At 41.4% G+C, this 20,578-nt stretch overlaps 1 protein-coding gene across 1 annotated transcript in view; it reads left to right on the top strand.

Annotated features, from left to right (window-relative positions):
• Positions 1–249: 249 nt before the first annotated feature.
• UNC5D (unc-5 netrin receptor D) overlaps positions 250–20,578 on the top strand; it is an 88,320-nt gene continuing 67,991 nt past the window's right edge. The window contains exons 1-5 of the mRNA XM_075724181.1: positions 250–336; positions 451–572; positions 3,900–4,126; positions 10,922–11,065; positions 15,509–15,612. Of these exons, the coding sequence (XP_075580296.1) occupies positions 250–336; positions 451–572; positions 3,900–4,126; positions 10,922–11,065; positions 15,509–15,612 (684 nt within the window). The remainder of the gene's footprint in view (positions 337–450; positions 573–3,899; positions 4,127–10,921; positions 11,066–15,508; positions 15,613–20,578) is intronic.

Raw genomic sequence — 20,578 nt, 5'->3', positions numbered from 1 at the left:
ACAGATTTGGCTCTCAATACATCTTCCTGTTTCAGTCTTGCTAGATTGCTTTTAGAGAGTTGAAATGCCTCAATAATTTGTCTAATCTTGCTTTGCGATTGATTGCAGGAGCCAAATTGCTTAGGACTTGAACATGAAATAACGTTTTGGGCCAAATACTCCTTTCTTTAGTCTCTTTTCACATAATTTTACACTCCCCTGAAGCTTGTGCAAGTCTGTTACATGACCTCTGATTGATACAGCAGCAAGATGAGCAGTGAGCTCGACAATGCAATTTGCAATCAAGAGACCAGTTCTTGCTGTGGTCTTGAGGAAAAGGCCCATCAACCTGAAAAAGTGAGTGTCGGTACAGAGCGATACCACTGTGTCAGAAGTTGCCCTCTAACAGCTGCAAAAAACCAGGGAGAAGGATGTAGCAAATTCGAATTTTATTGCTGCTACAATTGAAAGAACGTCAGTGTACCAGAAGGAGTTCTTTTGGGTTTCCGCAACGTACCAGCTAGTGGAATCAGAGTAGTATCTCCTCGAACAAGAAAGTTGAAGTTTGTCGGCTCTGTCATGCCTGCACGCGGGTAAGGAGTCTGCTGAGCTGGAAGGTGATACCAGAAGAGAAGGTACATCTTACCGGTGCTTGCTGCTGAAGAAGTGGAAGGTAGTCACTGATTCAGTGGCTGTCAATGAATGCACGAGTATCTCATGGTGGACAGCTTGTACAAGTGCTACATTTTTTTTTCTACTAATTGGTGTACTATGGTCTTTGAACAGGAGTGTTTCAGAGATCAGACAATGTTGATGGTTTTTAAATACGTTTATTTGCTGTATAGACGTTTGGGAAGGTAGCATGTGAAACAAATACATTTCTGCTAAAGCAAAGTCTTCTAGTTTATTCTGTGGTTTTAAGATTTGTAAAGCACTCTGAGAGCAGTTCTGTACAAGTCTGTCCTTTCTTTAGCATGACAAACTTTACTCTCACAGGGATCGATAAGAACATGTAGCTTTGAGATGAACGCTGGAAAGACTCCAAGGCTAGAAAGGAGTCCTTGCTAGTAGGAAATGCAGGATGGGTGAAAAAAAAAAAAGAAAATGGTGGCCTTTGAAAGTGAAGGAAAAAAAAATACCTCGTTTGTTAATCTAACTTCACTCTTGGCATCGGTCTCCTGTTGTAAGCAAGCAGTAGCACTTGCTCAGAGTGTGATGGTGCCTGTTCCTCTCCCAGGAGCTGTGGACACTGCAACTTGTCTAATCATCAACCGTATTTTTAGTGTGCATGGCAGGAAACGTCATCTTAATTAGGGTTAGAGCACGACATTTAAATGCAGAAGGGTATTTATTTTAACGTATCTGAAATACTGCTGTGTGACTCTTGTGTTTAAGCATGAGAAAGGGACCAGTAGTTTTGTGTATCATAAATCGCACTAAATATTTATGATGCAAAGCTTCTAGATATCACAACACATTAAATGGGTGTCATTGCAGTCCCTGCCTGATTAGGTAGCCATATGGAGAAAAGTAATATCTCCATAAACAAACAGCAAGGAATGCAAATCCTTTGTGAATTTTCTTAGAGGAACAGAGTTGCCTTCCAGCCTAACCTCACACAGGGTAGGGTAATGAGTTGCTTTGTTTACCTCTTGTACTCAGTGAAGTAAATTCTTGCCAGATGCTGATTTCATCTGGATTATAAAATGTCGTACAACAGTGAATTCACGCAATTACATTTGTACGCCATGCCAAAATACAGTAATAGCTATCTGTGAGTCTGTTGGGAATAGGATATAGAACACCATTCCTCCTTTTGTGTACTGTGATCTTTGTGAGTTTGATTTTCAAGGGCACTTAATGTAGTGCCAGTTACATTTAAGTGAAAAGATGCATTTTGACTTACCTCTTTATGTGAAATGCTTTCGTTAGGAGTGAGCCACTTCCACAACCCAAACCCACGCTGCTGGTGGTACCACGAACTGTTCTGTGCTTCGCTCACTTTATCTGTTGGTGAGGTGAGCTGGACAGAAGCACAGCAATCCCCTAAGAGGTGTAGAGCCTGTTGTTTTCAGGTGCTTATCAGCAACACTTAACAGGAATGTAAAGCCGTATCATTAAATGGGGATGCCACTTGCGAGGAGAATTGTGCCCTTAATTTCAGCGGGGCTGGCATTTCATCCTTTGTGTCTTTCCCTAAATAGCAAATTTAGTGCAATAACAATGGGTCGTTCTAAGTTCTCTGCTGAATGATCCTTATAAAATTGTCCACTATTCTTCCTCAACACAAGCGTGTTGCTGCCTTGTGAAGTGCTCGAAGCATTGATGGGAGCATGGGATTTCCAAGCCTCTCCAAAATCTTATAATGACATTTTTTGTTATTTCCTATAAAGCATGGATTTAATAAAGCCTGCAGGGACGTAGTATTACTGAAGATTGACAAGATGGAAATTGGCATAAATGTTCAGTAGTAAAAAGCTAAAAATTATGATAATATTTTATAAAGTACACTGTGGATGTAGTTTAAAACATTGAACTCATTTGAAAATCATAATGATCTTACAGCACATACACAGTGTATATTTGCACACACTGATATACTGAGTGCTAGGTGTGAGATACCTATTTTTAACAGAAATGAAGACAAAGTATGTTCTCTTTATTCTGTAATCTACTAGACCTGTGAAGGTTTTTAGACTTCATATCATCGTAACTTACCTTTCATCTAACTTAATTTCATGAAAAAATTAAAATGTTTATAATTTTTAATCTTAATTTTCATAATTTTTGTAATTATATCTAACCATATAAAATATTGTTACATGACATATATATGTTGCCCTCGGCTGTTCCTCTTTCTCTGATACTGTGTTCCCTTCATCTGCATATAGACTGTGTCCTCCTCTGATATCATTTGCCTATGCTGTATATATACCGTACTTTCTAATCTTCCTTTGTAAATTGATCCCTTCTGACTTATTTTTGTTGCTGTTCTCTGAATTTTCTCACAAAACTGACAAACTACTGAAATAAATCCCAGAGCTGCTAAAAATCAATGGGAATTTCTCTGTTTTGACAGCAGCAACTAGGATTTGACTCAATTAGAAGAGTTGTAGTAAAAGAAAAGCTTGTATTCCAGTGCTGCTGTGTTCGTGTCTAAGCACAGGAATTCAGAAAATAAGACACCTAGGCTTATACATTGCTGAGTGAATGCCCTTGGATCCTGTCTGTGATGTAAGCTGAGAAAGCTCACTGTCTTGCAGTTTCTGGCCCTACAGAAACCACTTTTCCACCTTTATATCGCCTTAAAGGGGTTGTAGTAAGTGGGAAGAGTGTAAAAGCATATTGGAAATTTCCTGTAAGTGGGTATGAAATGCACGGTTTGCTTATTCCACTGTTGGAGTGCTACAGTAATGCGGTTCATATCAATATATTTCTCTGTGGTTAACACTCTGATCCCTGTTAAATCTGCAGCAACTGTCTAAAGGAAATTAAATTCAGTGAAAGAAAGGAAGATTTGGTAGTTAAGGCACTGGACTGTCACTCAAGAGAATAAGGTTTAGTTTCTACTTCTTCCATGGACTTTCTGCTTGACCTTAGGTGACTCATTTAATCTTTCTGTGCCTCGGTTCCCCGTCTATAGAATCGGCAATAGTGATGATGCAGCTTTCTGATGAGTCTGATGCTTCTTTTCTGTCAATTTTCTTGACAGTTCTTACACTTGAAGTATTTGAGATTTTTTTGTGTGTATGTTTGTGTCAAATTCCTTGCAAAGCACAATCTTGACAGCTATTGAGTTCTACAGGTGTTTCTCTAATAAAATCAGTTTTTAATAAAATCCAAAATGGTATTTAATCAATTAAATGAGATGATACAAAGGGTGCAACAATGTGAAAAAAATGTGTATTTTCCTTTCCTTCCCTTTCAGGAAATGATAACAGTGAAGCCCTTCCAGAGTCTATCCCATCTGCTCCTGGAACACTGCCTCATTTTATGGAGGAACCAGATGATGCCTACATTATAAAAAGCAACCCCATTGTCTTACGCTGTAAAGCTATGCCAGCTATGCAGATTTTCTTCAAGTGCAATGGAGAATGGGTCCATCAAAATGAGCACGTGTCTGAGGAAAGCATGGATGAGACTACAGGTAAGGGCTCACGCGTCCTTCGGGAGATAGAGCCGAATGCAGCGCCTGTCAACAATATACACAAGAGAGCAAAGACCAGGAGGTCACGTTCAGCGATACGCGGACAGGAGAGTCGTGTGGCTTGGCAGGTAGCTGCGGGCTTGCACTGAGCTGACGGAGTGGGAACCGGCTCTAATTGCAAAGTCGCACGACGACGTCCGCTCTGCCCCGAGCGCAGCCAGCGGGCCCCGGCAGCAGGGCGCGGTGGGGCAGCACAGGCTGTTGCCGGCTCCTGCAGCAACGCGGTTTGGTTGGCTTGGTGCGTCGGCAAAGCCAGCGCCTGTCTGCTCGCGGTGTACCCTGCAGACGCAGCTTTGCAGAGCTGGGAGGAGCGGTTTCCCAGAATGCAAAAAGGAAAGCAGTGGGTGGAAGAGGGGAAGAAAAGGACAGGGCTGAAAGGCAGAGAAGGGGAGTAGAGATCCTGGCAGAAGAGGCCTAGTATGAATGAGCAAAAGGAAGGGAATGAAAATGACTGTAGACGTAGGAGGTGTTACACAGAGACGGTAACAAACTGGATATGCACCACCAACTTCTCCAAGGGGAGACAGGGGGCCTGATCAAACACTGACCACAGACAGTGAGCTTTCTGAAAGAAAATAATAGTTTTGGGAGGGGACAGTAATTCTGTGTGTTTCAATGGCATAATTTGTAGTGGGAACTAGAAGCAGAGAAACATACGCTTTTATGATGTCCCTGTCAGGATGAACCCTGAATAAACCGCCAGCGTGGTGGCTCAGATCTGCCTTCACCCCCACGCAGCGAGACGTATTTGGTCAGTAATAAAGTTAAGTAGGAGAAATGCATTGTGTTAAAGTATGTATCTAAAAGAAGAGAATGAGAAGGGAGAAAGTTGAAAATGATCAACACATTTTATCGTGCTCCCGGCACACCCTGTATCTTTTCTCATTTAGAAGCATCTCGATAAGTATTGCAAACCAATTTAATGCTGCACCGTCTTGTAATGTCACAATTCTGTTTTGTTACTGCTTTCCTTCTGTTTTTAAATTCCCAAGATTGCTAGGCAACTCCATGTCTTGGAAATAGCAGTGTATGCATAACATCCTCTCTATCAATACAAGAAATTCCTTTTTAGAGGAAAAAATGCCATTTAAAAAGAAGTTATATCTCCTAAAGTGGTGTTTGGCAGTCTTTTTAAGTGACACATTCTGAAGAAATTTCATACTAAAGACTTTGTAAATGCTAATCTGGATGAATTTTAATTTTTACAGTTACCTTTTCAAAAATAATTTAATAGGCATAACCTTTACTTCTGAAGGCATTGCTGAATCAATATAGAAGAAATGTCGTCCCTAAATGTTTTTCTTCCATATGGTTAATGAGTATCTGTCTTGTGAACACTGCAATTATGTTTTCTAAGTCTTGGATTAATAACAGAATAAAAAAACATCAAGTAACATTAGGTGGGTTTTTTAAATAACACCAGTAACACTGAGGTTTGAGACATGGAGGCACAGGCTTAGCAAATGGGATCTGGAATATAAATGTCACAGGTTTGAATTTAGCCCAGGGATGGAGCTAACCCTGAAAGTATTGTTCTCTAAACAAAAGCAGGTCCAGACAGTTCAGCGTGCCTGTGTGTTCCAAAAACTGCCATAACGGTCCTTAGGACACAAACATGCAAGCACGGGCTTGTACAGTGTAGTGTTGAAGGACAGGCGTGGATATTCTCTCACCATGATCTATCCACATCCATAAATCCTTTTGGAGCTCTTCCTTAGCCTTCAGTAAACAGGAGACTATGGGGCTTTTTTAGAATTAATGTGCATACTGGAGCGCCCTTGTTTCTGGAGTCAAATCTGGGGCATAAACATGTCTGTTACCAAGCACGCACAGTGTTCTGCGTACTGCGTGGGCTCCATCTGGGAAAAACTGCGCTAGGATTTCTGCCAAGAATGGTGCCTCTGGTTAAAGGGCGTGATGCTGGGGTGCTCACTAAAGGGGCGTTACACTACATGAAGACAGGTCTGTCCTTTTCCATCCTTCCGCTGTTTTGTTATGTGATTAAAATTCTGAGAGGTTGTATAGAAAAAGTGGTGAAAAATAGCAACAAGAAACCCAAACAAGAGGAAATTTAATGCGGAATACAAGAAATGTTATCCTGGCATCTCTATAAATTCCTGCCAGCAAGCTCTTAGCCGGGCATATGCAAGAAGTACTTGGCAATGGCACTGGAATGCACACGGTTCTGTTGGATTTTACCTACAGCACTACTGCGTACGTGGAAAAGGACAGGAAGGACAGCTGTTGGTAGACAGCGGGCATATTTTGTCATTGTGATGAACATGCAATGCAATTTTACATGATTTTGTTTTTATAGGACAGAAATAAAAATCTTAGAGTAACACAGGGGTTGCTGTTAATTTAAAGAGGAGGAGCAGCAGGAGAGGAAGGATTTTTGTAGTTTTGTAAGCTTTGTAGTTATGGGCTGCGACACGTGCTGGCTGCCTGAGAACGTAAGGGGTCCTGGTGGGCTTGAAGAGTTTGCACTGAGTCTCTCCCGTTGTGGGCTTGCTGCTGTTTGTGCAGAAAATCAGTGCAGGCAAGCCAGCACGTGCTGCAGCTACCGTGGATACGGGTTCCCGTCTCTGCACTGCCACAGTCGGTTGGTTGGAGACCAAGTTATTTCATCTTCTGCCTTATTTCCTGAGTTGCAGAAAAGAGATAGTAATCCGTGTTCTGCCTTTTCCGTTCATGCCACAAACGTGGCAGAACAGGAGCTTTGCTCTCTCTGTGGACTCTGCCTCATAAAGTGAGAGCCTGCACTGGTAGATGCTACTGTGATAAAAATGTAATAATTACAGTTTGATTAATTTCCTTCTGCTTTATTTTTCTTGCCTGAACATTGCCGCATGCACCTCAGAATTAGTTTACAAATACTTCAACTTTTGGTTTCACCAGAGGATCAGACCTGCTAAGAGTAACTAGAGTTTTCCTGTCTGATAAATAAAAGGATTACAGCAATAACTGCTGTCAGTGTTTTTCTCATTTAAACAAATAAAGCTGACAAATGCTGAAGTTCTGTGCAGCTCTGTTATGTTTAGTACATGGAGAGCAATTATTCATCTGCTGCCAGCATTAGTCTGTCTGCAGCTAAACCATCCAACAGTGCAGAAAGCTTATTAGCATATCAGTACCATAGTCATAATTTTACATTCTGTAACGCTGTACTGTATAACAAAAGATGATGGTTATAATTTGCACAATAATTTAAAGGGTTGGACTTGCAGTGCTTATTAGAGTTATACAAGTCGCAGGTAAAATGTTGCTCTTGTTTATTACGTGCCTGGTTTTATTTGCATGGATTTTTCCTTCTGTGACATTACCTGTGAACAATTTTTCTGGCATTTCTTGAGATGCAGAGGGTAGGTGAGTATACTTGTTGGTGAAATACAGTGATGATAAATGAGCAATATATGCCTCTGTTCCCAATAGGTTTGCTTTCTGTAGTTGTTTCTAACCCAAATGAAAATAGGTGTACTTTCTTCATAAACAAAGCGTAACTTTCCCCAAAGACTAGACATTCTCCAGAGGTCCCTTCCAGCCACAACAATTCTGTAATTCTGCTATTTTGGATGCATTTATTTTGGTCTGTTGGCAAATTGGGAGACCTTTAGAAGGACCTGAATTCCTGCCTGGCCCATTCTCAAGATGCTGAACCACCAGCTTCTCACATCATGTGCTGTTTGTTTGCCTGATTCAAACCACATTAAACGTTGCTTCAGAAAATATAGGCTGATATATAGATTAATTAAATAATGTGTCAATGAACGGAAGAGCTGGGCTGGAGAATATGCTGCCTTAATAAATGTGAAGCTGTAAATGCCTATATTTGCTGACGACTGCTCAGAATTTTACAGTACCAGTGAGCCTAGAAATGGCTTCTGCTTCTCAATCATCATCATGTGATGATTTTTTTTGTTTGGTATCAGTAAAGATTCTGTCGCTGTTAGCATGGATGCACCAGTAAGCTGTATAATACGCAGTTCTCATACCCTTGTTTCTGTTTGCTGCTTCCAAAAATTCCTGGAGTAGCTCAGAAATTGAGAGTTCCGAAGGCAGTGTACCAGAACCGGGCGGGTGAATGGCAGCACTGCCAGCAAGGCTGTAGCTCACGGCTGGTGACGGGAGCATCCTCTTCCCCAGGAAGGTGCGCCTTTGGAGGTCATGGTGGGAATAAGCTCGTCATGGGATGGGAGGCTAGCTAGAGATACCGGGTACAGCAAGAGGCTGTACCTTCACAGCGACGTACAGAGCAGCGCTGTGTCTGCAGGCGGGCGTGATGTGCGTGGCCGCGCAGCAGTGCGTGCCAGCTGATAGAATGCTGGAGGAGCGACGGCCACCTTAGCAAGGTCAGCATCTGTCAAGGACTTCACCATTTTACACCCCTGTCAAAAAAAGTCCTGAAGTAGATGGGTTGCAACCTTGTTGGACATGGCTGCAAATTAGCTTGGATTTGGAGGCTCTGGAGCTTTGATGCTTTGGAGCTTTGACTGAGATCATTCAGGGACTGCAGGCAGCTTGATTTGCCATAGGTAGGTAACAAGAAGGTGCGTGTCTGTCGGTGTCGTATAGGCATGGTGGGATGCCAGATCTTCAGCCAGTTAAGACCCGCTGTGCCAGGTCACCAGGACTCACGTGCTCTCTAATGGAACTTACTGTAGCCGCTCTTACCTTTAGCTTACAAAGATCACTCTACAAAATGGTTGTATGACTGAGAATCCAAGGATTCATCGCTGTCAGAGCAGCTTGGATGTTTAAATTGAGATGGTGCAATTTCATCATGCATTGTACAGTCAGTGTCAGCAAGGAGAGGAGTTCCTGGCGGAGCTGCTGAGTTCCATGTGCTGTCTTTACTTCATGATGGCTTGTTTTCACCATGGCAGAAAACAAAGGGATGTTTTGTAAACAGGTTTGTTGAAAACTGCATCAACATGTTTAAAAAAACCAAAATGCAAATAAAAACAACCAGGAAACCTCTGTTTGTTTATTGCAGAGTGAATAAATATTTGAGTGACTGAAATGATTATTGAGACAAGTTAGGAAGCTATTGCAGGTTTGTCCGTGTCTTTAGGTATTGTTGTGAATTAGGGCAAGCCAAACAGGCTAAATGAAAAGAAGTAAAAATCTGCTTTGCCTGTTGCTGGAAAAGGAACAAAAATTGTGTATTGCTTGATAGTATTTAAAGCTTGTCTGACCTTCCCTGCCCCTCTTCACTGAGCGTCCCCCGTGGGCATCGTCTCTCCTGTTTACCACAGGAACACGGTGACTTCCCGGTGCCTGTCAGAAGTGCAATACCCAGCTGTTAATGATGCCTGAGATTAAGTGGAAGCCAATTTTTATGGAGTCCAGGTTTAGAAATTTCTTGCTGCTTTATAAACTTCACAGGCATGAAATGTTTTAAGATTGAGTTTTCCTTCATTTCCAGTGAAGGGGAAATAAGTATCTTGGGACTGCACAGGAGGAGAAAGAAGAAAGTAGTAGGCATGAATGTTTTCTACTTTCAAATTAATGTTTTTCTGACTAGCTCTTTCAAATGATTCCTAATGCCTTTTAACCCGGATTTGGATTATATTTCCTCTCCCCAAGGCTGTCATGCAAAGGTAGTTGCAGATACGGCGAACATCCCCAGCGTATAAAATCCGGTGTCAGGCTTACAGGGCTCCTTGGTGTCCTGTATTACCTTCAAGCTTTGGCTGAAGCGAGCGCTTCTGCTCTGAAGGGCAATACTGCTAAATTGCACCTGTGCCCAGGAGGTTATGAAAATGGTAGCGGGCTGAGAAAAAGCACAGGGCTTTTCCCATCTTTACTGCTGGCTAGCTTTGGTTATTGCCGTAGATCCCTTTCTCAGCTCTTCAGGTGTAACCGATTCCTACCTCCGGAAAGAGGTGTGCATTCATTCTGAGAAACAACAAGCAAATTCGCAGTAGACAACAACAACATTGCGCTGCAGATGAATTTAGCAAGGTTATACTTCGGGGAACCCAGTAAAATAAGCAAGGTATCTGTCTGATGTTACAAACACTTCCGTCGGTGAAAGTTAAGAAAGGCAAGACTTCAGCCTTGTAGCTGGTTCGCTGCTCCCAGAAGGATGGTGTGGCGAAGAGCACCATTGCCAGTTGTGAGCTGTGAAATTTATTCCCGTCTTTTTTTTTTTTTTTGCCTCGTCCTTCCAGGCTGTAATGGCTTGAGCTGAGCTTTCCCTGCGCTGCAGCGTAAGGCGCAGCTTTTCTCTCCCGTGTGAGGAAACGGCTGCTGGGTGGAGCTGCGGTAGCAGCGGCTGGAGCAGGCTGGGAGGCACTGGGGCGTTTGATTAGTTCCTGTCATACCTGCGTAGTTCTGGCTGCTTGACTTGGTTGGGGGCCTACCAGGATACTTCAGAAGGTCTTTCAAGGACACTGAGGTGTTAGATGGGAAGAGAATTTTACTGTATATTACGGTATAAAATTCCAGATAAACACTCTGGGTGAAAAAGGCACAAGAGACAAGGTTTCTGAGGGATGTGTTATATTCTTGCAAAGACCGCAGTGGGTAGGTAATTCTTGTAACTCAATGCATTATGACCTCCTCAGCTTTTAGAATTTAATTAGTGGCAATATATTATTGTCAAAGTAATTAAAGCTTTGCCTTGATTAAAAATGGAATTGTTTAATTAAAAGGAAAGGTTTGGCTAACCTTAGCTTTATGCCCGAGTGAGATAGCCTGCATCAGCTAATTTTCTGTATCTTTCCCCTTCAGGATTGAAAGTTCGAGAGGTGTTCATCAATGTGACGAGGCAGCAGGTGGAAGATTTTCATGGGCCAGAAGATTACTGGTGCCAGTGTGTTGCATGGAGCCATCTAGGGACCTCAAAGAGTAGGAAGGCATCTGTCCGCATAGCTTGTGAGTACGGTGACTGTTCTGCTGGTCTAGGTTCTGTAAGGTATGGCCACATACTGTTCTTCTAGGGTTAAATATAAATGGATGCTGGTAAGGTGCTGCTGTCTGTGCAAGGCCATACTGTAGCAATATCACCGAAAGCAGGCCATGTTTCTTTTCAGAGCTCTCTCTTATTTTAATGTGGATTGATTGATTTGCATTTACGCTTAGAAAGTCTGTTTCAGAGATTCTGGATTACATATGCACAGTGTCACAACAATGCAATGTAATAAAAAAGGTTAATGCAAAGTGAAAATCCCCTGAAAAGTGCCCTTTTGCTCCATGTTGATCACAGGGGTCTAAAAAATATGAAAAAAACATTTCACAATGTCTGTCTTCTACACTTTGTATAAAAAAAAAATGCAAGAATACATTAGAAGCTTTTGTAGCATGGTATTTTAAATCTGGTTTTCAATATTGAAGCATATCATTGGTCGTCAGGTGTGATAAGCTGTGGGGGAAATGAGATAAAAGTAGGAAAAATTGAATAATTCCAATCAGTAGAGGAAAAAATATCTTCCCTCCTTTCTCTGAGGAAATGAGATACAAACATCCTAAACAGAACTAAGACTGCTGCAGAAATTCTGTCATTTCTCTATAGGACTAAGCATACATTGTTTAGGAAAAAGTAATTTTAAATGCTGTTCATATAGTCATTTATAAGAGCCACTACTAAAGATAATAAAATCATTCATAAGCAAGGTGGGCAGTCTTCTACTTTTTTAACTACCTAGTTGATGTGAAATCTAGATCGGATGGTTGAATCTGTCATTCAGGCAAGTTAAAACGGCTTAGGAAAAATTTCCTTCTTGTAACGAGGTGAAAGTATTATTCTTGCACTTCATCCTTCGACTGGAAAATTGGACAGGAGCCTCTCGGAGTCAGCCCATATATTGGGTGGGTCGCAATGGAGAAGTTGGAAGCTCAGCATGTGCTTCCCGTGTTGGAAGACACTGCGCAGAGGATCAGCCCTTCTCGTGTGGGAAGACGGCTAACAGCGATCCTCTCCATCAGCTTCTGGCTGGTAGGGTTACTCCATCTCGCTGCCATCCCCCTTGTGACCTCGATTTGAGGCTGGTGTGTGTTCCCAGGTGCTACCATCTGCCTTTTCGTATGCCTCCTGCAAGGCCTCGTGCTTTGACTTTGGAGCCAGTTGCATGACCTATGGAGTCACGTGGTGTGACATGCAGTATTAAGAAATTGGACCCTACATAGTTACACTGTGCTGTTAAGCTACTTATAGAATCATAGAATTGATATATTATAAATGATATAATTGATATAATATATTATAAATGATTCTATATGCCTGCTGCTTGCCATAATGGGATTAGAAAGGAATTCCACTGTGCAGAGTTGTGAATTATTCAGTTAAAATGTATCTCTTATACATTTTAAGTTATACCAAACAGGGACAGGGTCATTACCAGTGGCAGTTTTGAAGGCGGCCATGTGGTTATGGTAGTTGTCACTATTGGCTTAGTGGGCTTCATTACATCCTACCTTAAACAAAGGGAATAACTCTGGTCTTGTAGCCTGACAAATGTAAAGTTCTACATAACACCACTGTAGACTAATTAAGAGTTACGGAGGAAGGGAGGTTATTTGGTTTAATCTCTTTTAGCATAGAAGACTCATTCCAGAATTTTTAATACAGTGGAGAGCAGAGGACAACCGTTGTCCCCAGATGGGAAGTGTTCAGTTTATCTCTGCTCTTCATATCTGAAATAGTATGCTGTGGTGTTATAACTCACAACTGACAGATCATTATTTGAAAAACGCAAAAAACGGAAAATGCAATAAATGCCATCATAGCAAGAGGGACATAGAAAAGACAGAACCCAAATACAATTGTTACTATGAGACTGTGGAGATACTCAAAGCCTCATCCAGTTTTTACCTTGCAATTAGATCTACATTGTTCTAACAGAACGAGAGCCTGAAACCATCCTTTTGCAGCAGTGCTGCAAGCAGAGAATTCAGGAAATTACTTTCCCGCAATCTGTTGTGAACCCTTTTCCTTCAAATCACCGGTTTGGGTCTTTAAAGACCTAGTCCCAGGAAATGCTGGCAACAAGCTGCAAAGAATTGGGAGAAATGCTTCTTGGAAGGAGATGAGGGGCAGGAGGAATGGGTTGGGGGAGGCTCAAGCAAGAAACTCTGAATGGTAACTTTATCAGGTAGTGTTCTAGCAATTCTTGATAAATCTTTTAACAGCATAACTTAAAATAAACATTTGAGATAAGTAATAGGACAGCGTAACAACTTCTTGATTTTATAAATGACAGGTTTTTTTCTGTTGGTTGATTTAGTTTGAATGTGTAAATATGTGTAAATTCAATTTTTTATTTTACTGCATTAACTGTCATAACATTGAATGAGCTAATAATTCCCCGTATTGCTAAGCTGCAAAGGACTATTATTCTGAATTGAATTTTTATTGACTTTTCTCCGCACTGTGATTTCCCAACTCCGTAATACGGCAATATGAGTAAAAATCAGAACGAGCAGAAGCAGGTGGAGCCGTGTGTTGGGACTTTTAAACCCATCAGTGTGGTACCAGTTCTTCTGCAAACCATATCCCAGCTGCCATCCATAAGTGCAGATATCACATTAACCTAGCAGGCACTCAGAGTCCTCTTCTCTTCTGCTTTATGTGATGCACTGAGTGCAGCCGAATGTTTCGCCTGAGAACTGTGTTCCTGTACTGCCCGTTTGCTGGGCCACTTTTACTTGAAGCCACGTTTTTTTATGAAAAGAACCGCAATTCTTGAGTGCAGAGATGATGGGACTTGTTAGTAGTCCAGACAGAAAAAATGAATAGCTGCCAACAGATGTCTGTGAAGTGCCCGCCGTGAGTTTCCAGGGCTCACCCTTTCACGGACCTGTGTCATCCTGTCGGTGGTGAACAACCTAGCTACTTAATTTGGGGCATGGATTTCTGACTTGGGGAATCCCCTCTAGAGGGCTAGAGATGAGAATGTGTAGGGCCAATTTGTGGTAGCATACCAAACCCGTAACTTTTTCACAGCACCTGTCATTGTGATGCATAGTGTGGTAGTGTCGACTTCTTTTTTTTTTTTTTCCTTTCTCTCCTTTTTTCTTTGTTTTGCACTTAAAGCCTAGAGATTCTGAATTGTGAGTCGAGTCCAAAGCATTACAGCACTTTATATTTCTCTGAAAAAGCAGGTAAGTATTTCTTTATGATAGTGTGGAACGCAGAGAAAATGAGAAGATGGATCTTACTCCATTTTTCATCCTAATAAAGGCATTTGTAGGCACAACTGCAGCCTAACTGTTAATGAATGACTTTTTAAATAGGATACTGGAAAAGATATTGGTTATCTGTGTGGAAAAAAAATCAACATTAACAAAGAATCATAAAAAGGAGAATACACGCACTGCGTGCATCTTTCTCTAGTTGACCAGCTTGCTAAAATAAGTCTTAATGTATTTTATAAAATATATTGAAGTGTAACTGATTCAGAGCCTCTGCTGTTTAAGGGGGTGTATTTCATGAAGTGTAAGCAATGGAGAAAATTAAATCAGTAAATCCACATTGTGGAATTTGAGACACTGTTTGAAGAAATGAGTATGTCTAATGGAAACATCCTAACTCTCAAAGCATATGTAGTAAGTAACATTCCTTCTGTTTTGTTTTCCTTTCACAGCAAGCAAAACTTTACATATTCATGGGCATATCTGGGTTAGGTCAGTGGCGCTGGATGCGGGTTTCCTTTGTGTCTGTTCTGGTTTACCCAAACACTTGTGCATAGAAGTGCCGCGGCCACATCAGCGTGACTCTGAGACAATATGCCCCATTTCTTATCCTGAATTATTAGCTTGAAATGAAGCAATCTGGTAATCAGCCAATTTGGCATGTGTGGAATTGCTCTCAGTCCTTTCCTTTCTTTCCCTACAGCTTGCAGTATGTAGGCAATCTGAAGAAAACATCTAGCTTAGAACATTTTATAAAATACCCTGGCACTCATCTGGAGTAGCATGTACTAGGAAAATTATTCACCCAGTCTTGGATTCATTCAGCTGGTTCTAACAGCACCTTAACAGTACCATGCTGCTGTTGTTGCGCCATTTCGGAAGGGCAATGGCTTGCGAGACTGAATGCACAACCGGAACCACGGAGTTTGGGGGTTCTGACGTTGATTGTCTCTGTAGTCACACAGATCGTTTCTTAAAGGTGGAGAAACGGAAACACAACTGTAGATGACGGGCTCTCTGCCTCTCATCTGGGAGGAATTAGTAGCTCCCGTTTGTCCGTTGCTTTATGCACACACTTTCGAGCATACGGCAAAGCGGTGCTGCTGCTCACTTCTGCAGCCCACGTACAATTGTTTGGGGAGGAATGGCTTTTGGAGGTGTAATGAATTATTGCATTAACCTCTGCAGATTTACGGAAGAACTTTGAGCAAGACCCACAAGGGAAGGAGGTTCCTATCGAAGGGATGATCGTGCTCCACTGCCGGCCACCTGAGGGAGTCCCTGCAGCTGAGGTGAGGCCTGGGGCAGTGCCGCTGCTGGCGGCTGGTGGGGGACGGGACAAGCGAAAAGGGCTGAGCTGCCGTGTGGTTTTCAAGGTCTGCTGTTGGTTACGGTGTTCTCTCTGACAGACTGCTTTAAATACGTATTTTTTTATTAAATAAGTTCTTTAAATATATGGCTTTCTATCAGAATTTAGGAACGTTTGCTGAAAAAAATCCTCGTTTTGATACAATTTTCAAGTTTTACGCTTACAAACTGAAAGCAGATTGTTATTTATTTTCTCAGAAATGACTTTTCTTGTTGAAAGTAAAAAAAAAAAGAAAATATTCTGATAAATTGTTGCTGGAGAGAGAAAATTTGCTGCAAGTAATAATTTGGGGTTTTTTTGCTTAGCTTTAAACATGCTTTTTGTCAAGAAAGTTGAATCTTAACACGAAACTAATGGGGATGCCTTAAAATTATAATAGCCAGAGTATTCTTGGGGGAAGATGTTCTCAGTGGGTTGTGTTTAAAAATCTGTTAGAGAGGCATTAAAAAAAACAAAGAAAATCTGATGGTGGAAGCTAGCACGGCATCACACTGTTCTTACCTACCAAAAGGCAGACTGGTGGTGGTGGTCTTCAGCCAGTACTGCCGTGGCAAGGCTGAGGTCAGCAGTTTAAATCTAACTCTTGGTACGTGGGTGAGCTGCAGTCCCCGCAGTCGGGCTGTAGCGCAGGCTCAGCCACAGGCTGGAGCTGCGGAGCAGCCCTGGAAATACTGCGCTGTATGTCTAATTGCACGCTCCGCAGCGTGCTCTTTAGCATCTTTTGATGAGTAAGACAAATAGTATCACTCAGAAGTTATTTTTTCCCCTTATCTCCACTATTGCTGCGGTACATTCTAACTGAAGGAACAAAAGAAGCAGGGAAAAATAAACTCCAAAGAAATGTGTCCTTTTAGTTAAGAAGCAGCATGCTGAGCAGATGCAATTGAAAATAGAGAGAGGAGAAATGCAGCAAACTGGGGCACAAAAGACACTGAAAATCAGGTAGAAGTGTTAAAGACCAAAAGGAAAATGCGTTAGAAATAAGAATGGTAAGAATTCGTAGCTAGGCATCTAACGTGCATTACTCTGTCATTCAAATGTCTGTTACTGCATTCTCCTCAGCTGTGCATTATTTTTACTCTGTTTAGTGTTACTAGAAAAATGGATACTGCATTACAGAGAATTGCCAAAATTATTGAAATGTGTATTCTGGTAAACATACCTATTTTGTACACAAACCAAACTTCCAAAGGTGTAATTGCCTAAACATCCTTGGTCTGTGAGGGATTCATCGCTCCTGCTCTCTGCAGAGGCTGGTGATCGCTGCCTGCAGGGATTCCCCAAAGCCACCAGCTGGCAACCTCAGTGACCTGGTTCTCTCGGACGACGTGCACTGCTAAGCCAGGTTTCCTGAATGCATATCCCTCCAGATTGCCAGTGCATCCTGTCTCAGATTTGCTATCTCTGTGGTAAAAATTCCCACTTTTTATTCCTTTCACCCTGGTTCCCCTTGTTCTACAAAACTAGACAGGCTTTATAGTAAAACAAGTGAATGTTTTTATTAATAAAACGCCCAAAATCAAGCGCTGAGTTACCGGAAAGGCTGGAAACAAGCAGTACAAAGTGAAACAAAGGGTGATGTGGCTACTACTTGACTGCAAAGTATCTTTCTGGGCTGTGGAAATACCTGACGCGTGGTCCTGGTGGTGTGTGTCAGCCTGGGGAGCTGGGAGCCCCGTTTTCCTGGAGGAACTCTGCCTTGTTCAGTGCCTTGGAATTCTGGTCATCTTCCTCTCGCTTCCCCCATCCTCCTTCCAGACGTGCTGCTCTAGGTCTCTTTCTGTCCGCCGTGTAAACACTGGCAAAGGCTTCCCAATTCTAGTCAAAGCTATTGGATTCAGCTCTTTTTCACCCACCACCAATTTTTTTTCTCTGTTCAGTTGCCTAATATACACTCTCAAAACTTTGTAGCCTTCACGTACTCCTTGTGTCTTGCATTATGCTGTATGTTCACTGAAGGAACATTCTTTAATGGTAAGGATCCTAATTCCTTCCTTAGGAGATGGTAGCACATTTTTCTACATTGCCCATTTTCATAGTCTGAAGAGCATGCTACCATGTATGTCAGTTTGGTTTTGTTACTAATTCTAAAAAAAGCATTTAAAGGTGAGCAAAAAGTTTTCAAGTGAAAAACTGTATAAAATCTATGTGTTTTATTTGAGGCCAAAAGAAACAAAGGATGATAGGTACACTTCTACCCAACAAGTACGGTTTGCTGAACTAATTGCATACATTTGACTGTTTTCCAATTTCTGTATAGTTAAATAGCCAAAAATGCTATCTTTGCTGGAATTTGGCCACTTGGGGAAAAAATGGTGATTCTCAGTCAATGCTGTTTGAATTTTCCAGAGAATTTTAGAATTATTTGAACTACACTGCTTTATGCTCAACAATTAAACAGGATATCTGTCTTTTATGAAAGTTAGGAATTATATCCAATGAAAAAACGACATTTTAATTGCTTTCTACAGATAAAAGTTGTAGAGTTCTCAATAAACCCCGATTTACTGATGTTGATGGTAAAATTGTTATTGCTGCTAATAAGGCCTGTAAATCTTAATAGGTCATATTTGCTTTGGATAATAAAATTTCACATAAAGGCTCAGGATGCAAGACTAATTCTGTGCTCATCCACGTAAACAGTCTACTGGAAGTAGGTCAGTGTCTTTAGAAACCGGGTACCAGATTCAAATAAGTAATGGCTCTGGTTTGTGGCAGTAAGCTTGAGGTATAAATTCTTTTGGTACTTTCAAGTTAAAGACAACCTGCCCTGTTAAACATGTGGATGAGAAATAACTGAGATAGCCAGTAAGTCTTGCTCAATAATTGTCATGTGGGTACTGAGAAGTGTAGAAGGTTTCAAGACCCTGTGCTGGCAACAAATCGATGGTTCTGATCCAAGAATTTGTTTCATCAGAGTTTGGATGAAGCCCTAGATGAAAATATAAGGCTTGAAATAATTACGGACAAAGCAGCTCATCTTTTCTTACATTAGATGCAAAATAGATGCTAATTGTGGCAGTTGTTTTTTGTTTGTTTGGGTTTTTTAATCCATACTCTGCATGGACCTGGAAATGCAAACTGAAAACAAAATGGATAGGACACTCCAGACGCTTTCATGTTACCATGCCAATATCTGTCTGAATCCTTTGGGAAGATTTTGATTATTCCATCAAGTGCAGAAGTTCAGGAACATTATTTTCCCAAAGAGCACGCATTTTCTGTGCTTGCCATAGTCGCAAGTTAATCTAGCGATTTATTTCTGACAATGGCTATGAATGACTGATATAGTCAAACCTCTAATCACGCAGTGCAGCTCAATAAGAGGCAGACACTTTACAACTGGAATGAAGTTTAAGTTTGGCTCAGTTATTTATGTGAGCCTGCCCCATTATCAAGAACATAAATCTTCATCTCTGGAATTGTTTTTCTGCAGCTTGGAGGTGCTGAAGATTTCTTAAATCTAAGGATAGAAGCATTAAAAATAACTGTTCTTCATCTACACCATAGCTTAATCTGAAAAATCCTGTCATTAGTCCTATAAGAAGTGGCAGGGATATTTTTTAGTGATGGCTGACCTCATAGGTTCCTCAGAATTACCAGGAGGGAGAGCCTTTCTTTCCCACTATTCCTTTCCACATTTCTAGTCACTCCTCAAACATTTTCACCTAAGTGATTTTAGCCGCTGCTAATGTTTCCTTGTTTAAAACTGAGTGAGTGGATCTGAGCAGTTCTTGGTAGGCAGAGGTACTTGTTACTAAATATATCGGCATTTCCCAGGCATATTTATGCCATTATGTGCCATCCGTGGCAACCCGTTACTGTGCTTTTGTGCAGGAAAAAGTGTAACCAAGCAGCAGCATTACGGGTCCACATCTGAGAATTCCTGAGCTGTCATCACAGTCAGCATCTTTGCCAGTGGTGCCTCCCATACTAATACTTTTTTTTAATTTATTTTTGGGGTGGGACAGCCAGGATGACAGAGAGATCATACAGCGATCAAGACCAAACCTCACAGAGAGGTTCTCTAGAGACAATTCCTCTAGAGCAGGTTTAGTTTTGTTGGGAGAGATTTCCGTTTCTACCATCTGTTCCAGAATGAGTAAGGCTTCCATATCTCGTCACCAGTAGCAATGAAAATACCCAGATAAGGTTTGCTTACATGCGTTAATTTCCGCACGCAATACGCATAAAAGGAGTTAGGAGAATATGGGTTAAAGGTTTGGATCCATAGTTTAAATGTATCTAAGCTGTATATGGCTTAAAATTGGGCTTGTCTAAATTAACTTACAAATAATGGAAGCGCGTGTGATGCTGACAATGCTCTGCGTGCTCGTACAGTTCAGTTTTAGTAAATAGTCTTTAAGCTGAATAACACATTCGCAAAAGCAAACAATCAAGGAGGATTACAAATTAAGAACGGGGGTATTCTAATTCAGCTTTAATGTTACACAGGCATGAACCAGGAGCACCAAATCCTGCTGAGGCAAGCACTGATTTTAATGCTGCTTTGAAACGCACTGTACTGTCTTGATTCATTTAGCAGCAAATTTCACTTGCTTGTGTCAGCTGGGTCTTAAGTAAAAGACATATAAAGGAGCATCTCTCTGAATTTGCATTCTCTTTCCAAGAATTTGATTACACTCTTCGTGGAGCCAAAGTCCATCTCTTGTGCGTGAAATACTATTGAATGTGCCCGATTTTACTAATAATAAAACCTCACGTGGCAACAGCAGTCAAGAAAACCGAGTAACTGAGGTATTACCTATTGCTTTACCCTTTCAAACAGTTCAGACAGCCTTAGCAAATGATGAAACCATTGTGAATTCTGTACGGGCAGGATAGGCACCTCCCTCTAAGTGTGGTAATACCACATACCATCTCCTGGA

This window comes from Pelecanus crispus, chromosome 21 (genome assembly GCF_030463565.1).
Source record: "Pelecanus crispus isolate bPelCri1 chromosome 21, bPelCri1.pri, whole genome shotgun sequence".
In the NCBI taxonomy this organism is placed as follows: Eukaryota; Metazoa; Chordata; class Aves; order Pelecaniformes; family Pelecanidae; genus Pelecanus; species Pelecanus crispus.
The sequence above is the reverse complement of the archived record's forward strand: the minus strand, read 5'-3'. Positions and strand labels throughout refer to the sequence as shown.